The 14,523-nt window shown below is 51.5% G+C and overlaps 3 protein-coding genes and 2 non-coding genes across 5 annotated transcripts in view; 4 read left to right on the forward strand and 1 right to left on the reverse strand.

Annotated features, from left to right (window-relative positions):
* Positions 1–771, forward strand: part of LOC123190479 (uncharacterized) — a 4,999-nt gene extending 4,228 nt beyond the window's left edge. Inside the window, exon 2 of the mRNA XM_044603162.1 lies at positions 530–771. Within this exon, the coding sequence (XP_044459097.1) occupies positions 530–771 (242 nt within the window). The remainder of the gene's footprint in view (positions 1–529) is intronic.
* A 1,821-nt stretch (positions 772–2,592) lies between these two features.
* Positions 2,593–5,708, forward strand: LOC123157561 (cation/H(+) antiporter 15-like). Its single transcript, XM_044575865.1, has 3 exons — positions 2,593–3,013; positions 3,119–4,114; positions 4,202–5,708. Exons 1-3 carry the CDS (start codon positions 2,822–2,824, stop codon positions 5,522–5,524), a joined length of 2,511 nt encoding a protein of 836 aa, XP_044431800.1. The 5' UTR covers positions 2,593–2,821; the 3' UTR covers positions 5,525–5,708.
* A 46-nt stretch (positions 5,709–5,754) lies between these two features.
* Positions 5,755–5,828, forward strand: TRNAV-AAC (transfer RNA valine (anticodon AAC)). The gene has a single exon. It is a non-coding gene; the product is annotated as a tRNA-Val (tRNA).
* A 2,842-nt stretch (positions 5,829–8,670) lies between these two features.
* Positions 8,671–8,744, forward strand: TRNAV-AAC (transfer RNA valine (anticodon AAC)). Its single transcript has one exon. It is a non-coding gene; the product is annotated as a tRNA-Val (tRNA).
* A 2,553-nt stretch (positions 8,745–11,297) lies between these two features.
* LOC123059920 (exocyst complex component EXO70B1) lies at positions 11,298–14,103 on the reverse strand. The gene has a single exon (XM_044482478.1). The coding sequence runs from the start codon at positions 13,632–13,634 to the stop codon at positions 11,670–11,672; it is 1,965 nt and encodes a 654-aa protein (XP_044338413.1). The 5' UTR covers positions 13,635–14,103; the 3' UTR covers positions 11,298–11,669.
* Between the last annotated feature and the right edge of the window lie 420 nt (positions 14,104–14,523).

Genomic DNA, 14,523 nt, shown 5'->3' on the forward strand with positions numbered 1-14,523 from the left:
CGACGGCGATGGCAGCGTAGCAGCGGGTGGGGCGGCGGCGGGTGGGGCAGGAGGCCGAAGGCGATGGACGGGCGGAGGAGGAGGGGGGCTTACGGGGGAGGAGACCGGGCGGCGGCACAGTGGGTCGGCGGCGAGGACCGAGACGGCGAGGCGGGGCGCGGGGGTCGTCGAAGCGGGTGTGGAGCGAGGGGGAAATGGAGGGAGGGACGAAGGGATCGGGCGAATTAGCTAGCTAGGGGGAGGATTACTAATGGCACATCCCCTGGCGGTGCGCCATTAGCTAGGGGGAAAAACTTAGTAATGGTGACTAGTAATGGCGCACTGTCTACATAATGCGCCATTAATATGTTTAGAAAAATGAAAAAAAATGTTACTAGTGGCGCACCATGTATCTGGTGTGCCACCGTTATATTGTAGTGGCGCACCACATGTCAGGTGCGCCATCAGTGTCTATTTCAACTATAACCCTTTTCCTAGTAGTGCGAAGTGAAACCAATGGTCGTTGTCTCTGTCTTCTGTGAACATGAAGTCAAGACGATGCCGGTGCATGGTGTTGGTGACGACGCGTGGATCTCTCGGCATGGGGATGCTTCTTGGGCTGAGCGGGAGGAAGTTTATGCTGACTACCTGAAGGACATTGCCATGTATATTGATGTTGATGCTATCACTGAGAAACTGGTGTACCACCCCGACATCTATGGTAAAGATTACCAGGTCGATGGGTTCGATGCTGAGTTCACCGTCTCACCATTGTGGGAGCTGGGTGACTGAGATGGCAGCCGAAGGAGGATTTTTTTTTGCTGACTGTGGTAGCTTCGTTATGCTGGTAGCCATCCGGATCCTTTAGCTGAGCATATTGCATACTTGATGTAGGTCAGGAGGGAGCCTTTCTCTGCAGGTCTGCATAGCATTATGGTAGGTAGAACTGTAATGATATATGTAGATGATCATGTTGTGCATCAAATCACCTTCTCTAATTCGGACTAGATGGGCGTCAGAATCCATGTCTTAACATTGGGTAAACAACGGTACGATGCTATACGTTCGTTGCTAGTAACTCTGAGTATTAAGAATGCAAGCCATTATCTTTATTAGATATATGTTACATGTGTTTACTTGAGGAAATGCTAGAACACTGTCACGTGCACCACCAGTCTACCACAAGAAAGAATTCAGTTGCGTAACCGTCCTTGATGATCACATATAGACGTGAGTATTTCCCCATATCTTCGCCATGGATCCAAGTGAGTGAGGACCCACATATACTCTAATCGTAGATTGTGTTTTAAATTCTCACACATGTAAATATACAACAACTTGATCTGCATGCCAGTGTAGTTTCATACAAGTTGCAAAATGCTAAACCACACCGCAAACTTGTGGGCTGGCGTAGACCTCTGTCGTGCCTTTTTCATGTTGATGATCTTGTGGGCGACAAAGATGGAATGCGACCCTGTGAACCTATTAACATCGGGTTCTCTCGGGTGCGGAAGAAGATGGGGGTGATGTTGTTGAGGTCAACATGACACAAGATGCACCTGATCAAATGTCCCAGGATATCTAATAGCGGTAGGTTTGTTGAAGAGTGTTGAAATGATGAGAATTTTGTGGACTTTTGTGATGTATAGTCCTATGCAATGCTGTGAAGTTGTTTAGGTGCCCCTTTTCTATGCAATGGTATTGGTCTTATGAAAATTGTTAGGCCATGTTGTAAATTATGTTGTCATGTAGTAGTCCCTTCTAGTCTTCACCGTGATGCGATGGATATTCACATGATCATTCTCTTATGTCCTCACACAATGAACCTGTCAAAGATTTTGTATGATTTACTAAGGTTCTGCTATCCACAACTTCCTCAAACTTGTGTTCACAGTTGTTGACAATGTTGCAGAAGTAATTCACTCTAAATAGTTCAACAATAGCAGATGCATCAGCTGATTGTAATATCACAAAAGATATACAAGCACACATTCATTGCATCATTTGAGTTTTCACTCACTAACCTAACAAATTCCACCAGCAACATACAAATGCATATCATCCTTATCCAAACAAGATCCTCACATTGCATTGAACCCATGTGCTAGCACACCATGGCCACCTGCAAAAACTACAGCTGCATCCTTCTCTTTTGCACTCTCCTCTACTCTCTATTATCCACCTTCTCATTTGCGTCTTGTCTTGCGATCCCGTTGATGGACCCCACGACCATTGCTGGAGCTCTGTTGCCTGCCAACGGCATCTCCACGGGATAAATTCCTGGCTCGCCATCTGCTAAGAAGTTTCTCAACGTGGTCTTCGATATCTTTTTAGTATGTAGTGCTCCCTATGTAAACTGATATAAGAGTGTTTAGATCTTAGTGATTAGTTTATACAGGGAGTATTTCATAGTTTGGAGGCATAAATTTAGACATAAGAAAATCTCGGATTTAGCTTTTAGCAAAACCATATTTTGTTACTTGAGAGAAGATTGCATGACATGCATCGATGTTGTTCTTGACCGTTCAAATTTAGCTTAATTTGCCATTCTTGGACGCGAGATCGACCCACCTAGATCGAACAATCCACTAGGCTTGCAGTTCCTAGCCACAAGAATCCAGCGAAACAAGCTGAGCACAATATATTCTCAAGGCTATCATGCTCTGAAACTTTTTTGACATGTCGTTGTTTTCTCTGGTATTCGCCTCCTCACATCCACCATGCAAACCGCCATGGAAGAAACAGCCTGACGACGAGGCCACGGGCGTCGGGCAAGAGGAACCACGGGTGCCCGCGGCGACCGCGCCATCGCCAACGACGTCGGGCCGGAGGAATTGATGAGATGGAGAAGGTGGACTGTTATGTCGTACCGCAGACCACGGGCACCGGCCGGAACATCTTCCAGGGCGGCAGCCCGCTGTCGTCGTCGCTGCCCCTCCTCGGTGTGCAGCTCGTCCTCATCGTCGTCGTCACCCGCGTCCTCTACCTCCTCTGCAAGCCGCTCAAGCAGCCCCGCGTCGTGACCGACATCATGGTACGCTAGCTCCATGATTTGACAAGATCGTCGGCTTGAATCGATCTCTTGGGGTGAATGTGGATCCATGGAGAAAGTGTGTGCTCAATTTGGTGCTGATTTCAGGGCGGCATTATACTTGGCCCGTCGCTGCTGTGTCGCTACGAGTGGTTCAAGCAGCTGGTGTTCCCGGCGAGGGGGGAGCCGGTGCTGAACACGGTGGCCACGTTCGGTCTCATGTACGTCATCTTCCTCATCGGTGTGCGGATGGACCCGATGCAGGCCCTCCGGTCCGGCAAGAAGGGCGTCACGATCGGCCTCTCCGGCTTCCTCATCGCGCTGGGCCTGACGGCGGCGGGGTTTTCCGGCGACGCTCTGTCCAAGGAGGAGGATCACATGTCGACGCGGCTCACGTTCCAGTTCGCGCTCGCAGCCACGCTCTCGCTCACGTCCTTCGCGGTGCTCTCGCCGATCCTGTCCGAGCTCAGCCTCCTCAACTCGGACCTCGGCCGCATCGCCATGTCGGCGTCCATGACCACGGACGGCATCGCATGGCTCATCATGGTGGGATACGTGCTCGCCGAGGCGTACCTCGTGTCCCCCGCCACGTCGCTCTGGGCGTTCGTGTCGGTGGCGGCGCTCGTCGCCTTCATACTGCTGGTCGTGCGCCCGATCGCGCTGCTGGTGATCGAGCGCACGCCGGCGGGCAGCCCGGTGGACGAGGCGTACGTCTTCTTCTTCCTGCTCATCGTGCTCCTGGTGGGGCTCTACAGCGACATCATCGGCACCAACTCGTTCCACGGCGCGCTCATGCTGGGTCTGGCCATCCCCGACGGGCCGCCGCTGGGCACGGCGCTCGGCGAGAAGATCGAGGCCATGGTGACCGGGCTGATCCTGCCGCTCTACTACACCATGACCGGGCTCAGCACCGACATGTGGGAGATACACCGGGGGAGGCTGCAGCTGATTCTGCTCCTTGGGTGGTTCGGGAAGCTCGCCGGCGTCCTGGCGTCGTCGCTGTGCCTTGACATCCCGCCGCTGGACGCCGTGTCTCTCAGCCTCTTCATGAACTCCAAGGGCATCGTCGAGGTCATCACCTTCAGCTTCTTCGTCACCAACAAGGTGACTAACTTATCTGAATCATCATCTCGCTAGTCGTGATCCGGTGCGTACACTGACATGCAAGACTGATTTGGGTTGCACGGGCAGCTGATCGACAAGCACATGTTCAGCGCGTTGGTGTTCTCGTCGGTGGTGATCACGGCGGTGACGGTGCCGGTGGCGAGCTGTCTGTACGACCCGGCGCGGCGCTACGCCGTGTACAAGCGGCGCACGGTGCAGCACCTCAAGGCGGACGCCGACCTGCGGATCCTGGCGTGCATCCACGACGAGTCCCACGTCCAGGGCACGCTGTCGCTGCTGGAGGCGTCGCACGCCACGCCGCAGACGCCCGTCGCCCTCTTCCTCCTCCAGCTCGTCGAGATCGCCGGCCGCTCCGCGCCGGTGTTCATACCCCACAAGCTCCGCCGGAGCGCCTCGTCCAGGATCGGGCCGACGTCGTCGGCCAGCGCGCCGTCCACGGACTCGGACCGCATCATCAACGCCTTCCTCCAGTACGAGCAGCGGCATCCGGAGGGCGCCGTGTCCACGCAGTCCTTCACCACCATCTCCCCCTACTCCTCCATGCACGACGAGGTGTGCCGCCTCGCCGTCGACAAGCGCACGTCGCTCATCCTCCTCCACTACCACAAGCGCCACATGCTGGCCGGCGGCATGCGCGCCGCCATGGGGCTCCGCGTGGTGAACCGCAAGGTGCTGGAGGTGGCGCCGTGCTCCGTGGGGGTCTTCGTGGACCGCAACGCCGGGAGCGTGGGCCTGAGCGCCTTCATCATGCAGGACCACCCGGCGTCGTCGTCGTCGTCGTCGTCCGGCGGCCGCGCGAGCGCCGTCGGCTTCCACGCGGCCGTGGCGGCGCTCTTCTTCGGCGGCGGCGACGACCGCGAGGCCCTGGCGTACGCGACGCGCATGGCGCGGCACCCGGGGTCGAGGGCGGCCGTGATCCGGTTCCTGCCGACCCGGGGCATCAAGGACAACCCGGCGGACCGGCGGGTGGACAACAAGGCCATCGAGGAGGTGAAGGCGCTGGCGGCGCGGAGCAAGTACATGAACCTGCAGGTGCAGGAGGAGCTGGTGGGCGACATGGAGAAGATCGTGGAGGTGCTGAGGGGGCTCGACAAGGCCGGCTACGACCTCGTCATCGTGGGCATGCGCCACAGGTGGTACCCGGTGATGTCGGCCAACGGGCTGTCGGACTGGAGCGAGTGCCCGGAGCTGGGCGTCATCGGCGACCTGCTCGCGTCCTCCGACTTCGACACGCCCTACTCGGTGCTCATCATGAAGCAGCAGGACCAGGGCGGGCTCAACGCCGCCGTGCCGGGCGCCCAGGACGTGTGGCACGGCGACGACGGGGCCGCGGCGCCGACGCCGGACCGGGCAATGACCACCGCCGTGTCTAGCAGATACCGGCAGTAGGCCGGCGCGGGGACGAGCAGCGCTGACGTGATCTTGACCTTTGCATTGTAGATGTTGACCTGTCTAGTTCCTAGCATCACTCCTAGATGATTCAAATAGACATTTTTCAGTTCATCGCTTCGCAGTTCGTATGTTGCGTACAGTACAGTGTACACCCCCGCTGTTGGAAATAGTTTTGTACTTAGAAAATTCTTATACTTATAGCGAAAGATACGACGACATTCAGCAACGGTTTCGTGGTGTAGTTGGTTATCACGTCAGTCTAACACACTGAAGGTCTCCGGTTCAAACCCGGGCGAAGCCATAATTTGTTTTATTCTTTTTAAATAAATAATACACCAGCAAGCCATTAAAAACTTCAGAACATGTAGTTCTCGCAGCATATCTTTTTTTCAATGACCAAAACTTAATAATTGATTTAACTCAATTCTATAATTAACTGCTGCAGAACAATTTACCTTAGCCATAGTTGTAGGGGCGAAAATTCATCGACGGGGGATCCTCCCATGATCTCCCAGTTATCTCAAGCAGAAGAAGAAAAGAAGATGTAGCAACCCAGCGGCCTAGCAGGTTCATGAGCTGCAGAATTACTACGCCTACGGCTGAATGCAAAACGGAAGTTATCAAAAATTAAAATACAGTGCCTCTGCACCTGCTTCACCAGGGCACTAATCACCGACTTGTGATAATCGTTGCTGCTCAGAGCTCACACCAGGCTGAAGGCGTCCGATTGAAAAATTACTTTGGTCCACTCCCAACCTGATAGCCCCATCAACGGGAAAATATCAGGTGATACCAGCACTTAGATGATACCGTGATACGGGCTTCTTGGCCGTTGAATCTCAGATCCAACGGCTCCCGAAAGTCTGTTGTACCTACACGAAATTTTGGGACTCCAGCAAGGCAAGCCACAGCTTTAAGATTGCAGAGCCTCTCTCAGGTACCACCCCCTTTGGTCATCACGATGGCATGGCTAGAATTTATATGCAATATTGCCTGTTCAAGGAGAGAATTTATACACAAGATTCTCCCGGAGTGCATCCCAACCGAATCCAACCGATGTGCGGCACATGAGTGATTCCAGCAGCAGCAGCAGCGAAATGTGCGCTGCAACTACTGGATAATGGACAGGCATGCTGCCATAAGATAGGTTATGGGCTTATGGCATATGGTTACTGGATCCAAATTTGAAATTTGAGACCTGCTAGTTCTGAGAGGTGCCAACATTGAGATTCACTGAGCTGTCCAGATTATGGATCACTACAGCAAGTCAGTAAGCAACTTTCAGGACTAATTAGCATTAATAAACACAACCTGATAGAGCACTGCAGTACCATGAACCATGATGTCTGGTAGTGGAGGCCGAGGGCTGGACACTACCTTCTGACCCTCTGTGCTATTCAGGTTGACTCTGGGAGCCCTAGGGTTTCAAAGTGGACACTTAGTTCAGGCCAACTTTCATGCATGAACCTACAAGCCCCAGTACAAGGTACTGAGGATGACAGAAGCATGTCCAATTATCTGCAGCGGAAATATAACATATACTTTTCATTCATAAATCTACAGTTAAGGAAGAGGGAGCATGTCCAACAATCTGCAGTGGAAATAAAAAGTCGCAAGGTGTTACTCGAAAAATAAACCTACAGTTATCGGTGCATCGCATACCTCAGGAACAAAGAGTTCTATAAGAAGAAGAAAGAAAAATCCAGAGTGCTGTTGAGGAGCATACCATTTTAACACAATTCAACTGTATTAGGGCCAGGGGAGATATTATCAGTTCCTAGCCCCTCCAAGTTTTCTAGAAGCTTGATATGGAACATGCCCGGGCGCGACTTGAAGCAGCACATTCAGTACATGAGACATTGGATATGTTATGGGCCTTACAAGAGCAAGAGAGAGTTGTGATTTTAACCATGTGGTGGCAGTGGTGGCAGAACCGTAACAAGGTACGAGAAGGCGAGCTTCCTCTGTCAGCCGAGGAAATCGTTCGGCGAACGAAGAGCTATAGTCTTGAATATGCTGAGTTTTTTGGCAAGGATGTGAAAGCCAAAACTGGCACACGCTGGAGACCGCCACCTGGTAATATTCTTCATGCAGGTGCAGGAAGTACCAATGCTATCTTTGATGCTTTTGGGGCCGAGCTAAGAGCAATGGAATGTGCTATCACCATAGCTGCTGATCTTGGCATGCTACAGGTGGCTTTTGAAACAGATTCCAAACTGCTAGAAGAAGCGCTGGACTTTGCCCGTGCCGACTCGTCGCCATACGCTCCAGTCATCGAGGACCTGAAGCTTCAAATGAAGATGTAGTTCTCATTCAGCGAGGTCCGAGCGTGTCGTCGTGAGGCCAGTACTTGTAGCCCACGAATTAGCTAAGATTGGTCAGTGTTGTTTTAATTCTGAATCTCTGTACTGGGAGTCCGATGTTCCGCCCATTGTGGCTGGCTGTGCTATGGGTGATATGCCCACGCACACGTAAGCAATAAAACTTTGCTTCCCCTAAAAAAAAAAGTTTTCTAGAAGCTACAACGTCTGCTCACTATCGCTGACATGAGAGGGAAATCAGGCCCCATCTTTTACACACGGTAGAGAAAGAAAATAACATCATGTAAAAGAAACATCAGTAAACAAACAAAAATGATTCCAGCAGGAGGTTACAATGAGAAATTTCTTTGAGAAGAGAAAACTGAGATGGTAAACGTAAGCTAGCAGACACAAATAATATACTCCGTCCGGTCTAAATTTGTACTAAAGCAGCGACAAGTAATATGGACTAAAGTTGTACTAAAGCAACGACGAGTAATATTGGATCAGAGGGACTATGATAAGTTGCAAATTAGTGAAAAGGGGACATGTATGTCTCACTGTGTGACCTATTCCCAGTCCTAGGCCATAACAGCATCATGCCCTAACTGACGAACAAAATTTATTTCATGGCAAATGAAAATTACTTTACACTGAATCTATACTGTCACGCATTGGACAAGTATAACAGTTGTGTATTTGACTGCTGGCAGCTGCACCAGACACGTGTCTATGATAGGCCTAAACGATAACCTAACAACTGCGCATCAGCAATCACTGTTAACATAAATAAACGGTGTCAACAAGGTACTTATACAAAACGAGGCGACCTAATGCAATAGCGGTTTCGTGGTGTAGTTGGTTATCACGTCAGTCTAACACACTGAAGGTCTCCGGTTCAAACCCGGGCGAAGCCATATATTTTTTGGGGTTTTCTTTTTAAATTATAGCAAGAGATTATTTGGCTTCACAGCATCCTTTTTCCCAACGACCAAACTTAATAATTGACTGAACATGCAAAAATGTAAACCCATTTTCTTCTAACATACTGGAATAACTTGTTACTGGAATGAAATCAAGGCATGGCAGTAACAATCAACTAATCAAACACCAGCAGCAGCAGTCCAAATGCCCTCTGCTGTATGCATTGCACATGGTGCAGAATGCAAACTTGCCGTTTCTACCTTAAAACAGATCTTCAATCAAGCAAACAACATCCATAGTTGTCTGTACCATAACTGCTTTAAAACCATTTACCTTGGTTATAGTTATAGAGGCAAAAACTGTTCGATGTGGGGATCCTCCCATGATCTTCTAGTCTCTCCTGGACCTCAAGCGGAAGAAGATGCAGCTAGGGTAATCATCATCAGCGAACCTTCGTCTAACACAGCCTTAAGCCAACAAGCCCCGGCCTTCTGAATGTATATGCAATATTTGCCTGTTCAGAGAAATAATTTATACACAGGACTCTCCTTGAGTACGTCCCAACCTAATCCGACCAATGTGCGCCACCTGAGTGATTCCAGCAGCACCAGTGAAGTTTGCGCTGCAACTACTAGATAACGGGACAGTCAGATATGGCATATTGGTTACCTTTGTGGTTATGAAACTCTAGGACCTTGTCATTCTTCTTCTTAATTAGTGAGACGAGGCAAATCTTTTGCCTCCATTTCAAAAAAAAAAAAAAACTTCAAATCTGTTCGTTCTGACCTCTGAGAGGTGCCAAATACACTGGGTTGTCCAGATTATGGATCAACACGGTAGGTTTACCAGCAACTTTCAGGAGCAATTAACATTGATAAACACAAACTGATAGTGCACTGCAATACCAGGAACTGTAACATCTGGTAGTGGAGGCCGAGGGCTGCACATTACCTTCCAACCTCCTTTGCTACCTGGCATCACTTTGAGAGCCCCAGAGTTTCAAAGGGTACATTTGGTTCAAATCAACTTCCATGCATGAACCTACAAGCCCCAGTACAGGGCACTGAGGATGATGGAGCATGTCCGGTGATATGCAATGTTTCCATTCCTAAATCTACAGTTAGGGAAGAGGGGCATGTCCAATTATCTGCAATGGAAATAAAAAGTCACAAGTGTTACTAAAAAAAATGTACAGTTACCACTGCATCACATACCTCAGGAACAGAGTGTTTTATAAGGAAAAAAAACATGGAGAATACTGTTAAGCTGTATACCCTTGAACTCAGTTCCGTTGTATTAGAGAAAATTTAATCAATTTCCAACAGTTCCAAGTGTTCCATAAGCTCCGACCTCTGCTCGCTGCCGCTGACATGAGAGGGGAACCAGGCCCCGTCTTTTACGCACGGTAGAGAAAGAAAATAACATCATGTAAAAGAAACATCAATAAACAAACAAAAATGATTCCAGCAGGAAGTTACAATGAGAAATTTCGTTAAGCAGACAAAACTGGGACGGTAAAGGTAAACTAGCAGACACAAATAATATAGGATAACTTAACTACTCCCTCCTATCCAAATTAATTGACGCAGCCTCTATACAATGTGAAATGGACATTGTATAGAGTCTCCGTCAATTAAGTCGGATCGGAGGGACTAGCAAATTTAGTGAAAAGGGAACCTCTGTATGTGCTCACTGTGTGACTATTCCTAGTCCTAGGTCATAACAGCATCATGCCCTAACTGACGAACAAAATTTATTTCATGGGAAACGAAAATTACTTAACACTGAACCTATATTGTCACTTAGTGGACAAGTATAACAGTTGTGTATTTGACTGCTGGCAGCTACACTGGACATGTATCTATGATAGGCCTAAATGATATCCTAACAACTGCACATCAGCAACCACCGTCGACATAAATAGAGCTGTGTCATCTAATTTTCTTTCATGGAAGTTTCTGGGTACTACCATATGAATTCTGAAAAAAGGTACGTACACTGCACAATGAAGTTCCTCACTACCGAGTTTTTAGAGCATTCAGCGTTTTTTAATGAAAGTTAATGTGAATCTTAAAACAAAAGCAAAATATAAATGGAGTGCTGGGGATACCAGCTTACAAAAGTATCAACAATTCAATGAAAAAAAAACAGCCACTGATTGATATTTCAGCTACAAAACAAAAACCTGTAAAGTGAAACACACAAAGTCCGGCATCCCGAGACTAGACTACTCATTCCCGCAGAATAACTGCTAGAAGATGCAACCAGTCCACATTCTAAAACAACAACATAAATTTGTGAACTATGCAGAACACCTTGTTTAAATTTCTAGGTTATATGATGAAGCATATCTTTAAAGACTCACCTGGCACGGAAACAATTCACCAATTTATCTGCATCTCTTTCTTGATAACATTACATGGATGAAGTGATAAACTGGTAATGGCATGTTCAGGTCTGCCATGGATTTCATAATTTGAACAGATTTTTGGCAATCAGAGAATTGGACCTTCCACAGAATTATAACAGGGCCTTCCACAAAAGCATAACAGAGCAATTCTTTGGAAATGTTATAGCACATGAAGTTTTAAAATTAACATTGGAAGTCACCCATAAAACAGTCACAATGATAAACTAAAGGGAGTGATTGGAACCAAAATGGGACCCTAATTTTGTTACAAAATAATCACCTTACTAGTTGACATACACACACCTACAATCATAATCATGTACACCATTTGTCAAACCCCATAATTTCTTCATGGAGGACAAAATACAAATGATACAACACTACAAGGTTGAGGTAAGAATATCACCATTACTGAGGAACAGATATTCACCAAGATCCCTGCCAGCAACTTAACAAATCTCAGAGAAAAATAGATTATCACCGGAACCACAAGGTACTGATCAACTGATCACTTTGCTGCTCCTTCAAACAAGTGCTGGATATGTGCCTCGACATCTTCTGGGGTGTACTTGATGTACAAGTCACGTCCAGTTTCAGGAGCTGATTTTAACCTGTTAATCAAAGCCGCATATGCTGGCATCACTGAATCCTCCACTGCTGCCCTAACGTCCATTCGCAACTGATCATCAGCTACCACCCACTCTGATTGTACTGCATAGATCTCCTCAAAGTAGGTATTAAACATCCGCAATTTCTGCAGCATTGCCTTGGCTGGGAGTGCACCAACACCAGAACCACCAATCTGCAGCACAGTTGTAACCTTGCCCCATGTTGAACGCTGATAATCCATGCTCCAGCGACGCACTCTAGTTGACAACTGCTTGATCCAGTCATCGCCGAGTAGAACACCTAGCTCGCTGTCATTCACTTTCTGGATAATGTACTTGCCATTGTTCATCAAGAAGATGCAAGCCAGTGAGGGATCTCGGTAAATCTTAGATTTTGCATCCAAATTCTTGTGCAGAACGTCCATGATCCATGCGATGTGCACAGCAAGTGAAGACGTGGGGCGGTCAGGGTCCACGGCAGCAGAAGCTCTACCGCCAGCACCAAGGTCGCCTTCCATCACCTCTTCCAATGTCTGCCGCGAACCGCATGCAGCACGGAGATAGTTCATGACATACCGAGTGATGGGGTGTATGCCACCACCAGGTGTGGCAACCCGGGCAGGGTCCCGGCGGATGAGATTTTCCAATTCCATGAATATACCTTTGATTGAGGAACCAAGGGTGTTGCACACTGCAGAGACCTCTGCGCGGAGTGCGGCGGAGTAAGGGTCCGAGAACACAGGGTCAAGGTCCGGGAGGATGTCCCGCACGGCCTCATACATGTCCACCACACGGAAGAGGCGCTCCGGCGAGCGGCTGGAGGAAGAAATGGCGTCGCCGAATGATATGAGCTGCAGCGCCTGAGTGCGCACGGCAGCAATAAAGGCGAGGTCGCCGAAGGGGGCGAGACCGTCGAAGACACGGTCGCATAGGCGGCGCTCGCTGGGGATCAGAATGCGGAAGACCATGTTGAAGGCTGGGATCCAGCGGGCGATGTCGAACTCCAGCTCCTCCCAGGGGGAGGCGTGGACCTCTTCGGCGGTGCGCGGCCGGACGCCGAGACGCGCGACGCTCTCGTCGACGAAGCCGCGCCGCGCGGCGGCGTAGGCCTCGGCGCACTCCCGGCCGAAGCCGGCGTCCACCATCCGGCGCGAGATCTGGTGCACGTTGGCAATGGAGCCCGGCGAGAGCGCGTCGATGACGACGTCGTAGTCGGTGACGGGCTTGGCGATCGGGATGGGCTCGTCGCCGTAGCCGTCCGCGCCGCCGTAGAACTCCTCGTCGTCGCTGCCGTCGGAAGCGAACCCGCCGGGCGCCGAGGGGGCCGCCTCGTCGGGGCGCTCGATGAGCGCCCGGAACTCGTCCTCCAGCCGCGCCATGCACCGGCTGAGCAGCTCGTCGGCGCGGTCGAGCAGCACGCGGTTGGTCCCCGCGGCGTCCAGCTCCTGCACGGTGCCGATGAGGTCGTCGACGGCCTCGAGGAAGGCGTCGGCGTCGCCCGAGTCGGCCCAGATCAGCCGGTCCATGGTGACGAACTGCGAGATCTGGCGGTCGAGCGTGCGCACGGTCCGCTCCATGGAGGTGACGGGCGGCCTCGCGGAGGAGCCCGGCACGGCGGCCGCGGGCGGCGGGGGCAGCGGCGGCGACGCCGGCATCGAGCGCTCCCCTCCGCCCCCACCTCCCCCGCCGCCGCCCGCCGCGGCCGCCACGGCGCCGCGCGCGGCGTAGATCTTGTCGAGCGACAGGCGGCCGTCGTAGTTGGAGAAGACCTTGAGGATGTCCTCCGTCATGGTGTCGCTGCTCCCGAGCGTCTGCACGATGTGCTGCACCGTCGCGAGCAGCTTCTCCTCGCCGTCCTCCGCCATCGCCGGCGCCCCGTGGGTGGGTGGGTGTGCGGGTCGGTCGCGGGAAGACGGCGTCCTCACGGGGGGTCTGCGGCTGGCTCCGATCTGGACGAGGTTTCCAGCTCCCCGCACGCGGCTTCGGGTGGTGGTGGTGGTTGTGGACTGCGGCGGGTGAGGCGATGACTTCCGTTCGCACGCGGTTGCTTGTGGCGGAGGACGACAGCGCGTGGACTACTGGCCGTCGTCTTTACTGGTAGTGGGCGCGGGACGGAAGCGGCCGCGCTCGGCTCGAGTGGTGGCTGGCAGTGCTCGCGTGGGATGGGTAACTCGCGGCGGACGGTCGGATGAGCCCGGCGAGAGGGACGAGTGGATGGTGAAAACGGCGTGGCCTCGAGGGAGGCGAAAGACAGCGGCCGTGGCATGCGCGACAGGATGTGCAAAGTGGCCGACGGGGAGAAAAGTCACCGAGGTGGAAATGACGGCGTGGCGTGGAGCAGTGGCGTGATTGACGCGGAGGTACGGGCCGATGGACTATGGAGGATGATGGACCATGGACGCAGACCTGGCCAAACGGGCCGGCCCGGCACGGCACGGCACGGCCTGTGCTAATCGTGCCTGGCCCGGCACGGCCCGCCATGGCACGTTTAATAGCCGGGCCGTGCCGTGCCGGCCCACGGGCGCTGCTCCTTGGCCCAGGCACGGCCTGATTAGTAAACGGGCCGGCCCGGTGGCCCGTTTAGCACGCTGGGCTGCACATTTTCAGCCTGCTGGGCTGATTTTTAGGCCTATTGGGCTGTATTTTAGGTATATATATATATATATAAAAATCTAAAAAATATAAAAAAAATTAAACGGGCCGTGCCGTGCCGGCCCGCGTGCCCAGGCTCCAGGCCCAGGCACGGCCCAAGGC

Source organism: Triticum aestivum, chromosome 1A (assembly GCF_018294505.1).
Source record: "Triticum aestivum cultivar Chinese Spring chromosome 1A, IWGSC CS RefSeq v2.1, whole genome shotgun sequence".
In the NCBI taxonomy this organism is placed as follows: Eukaryota; Viridiplantae; Streptophyta; class Magnoliopsida; order Poales; family Poaceae; genus Triticum; species Triticum aestivum.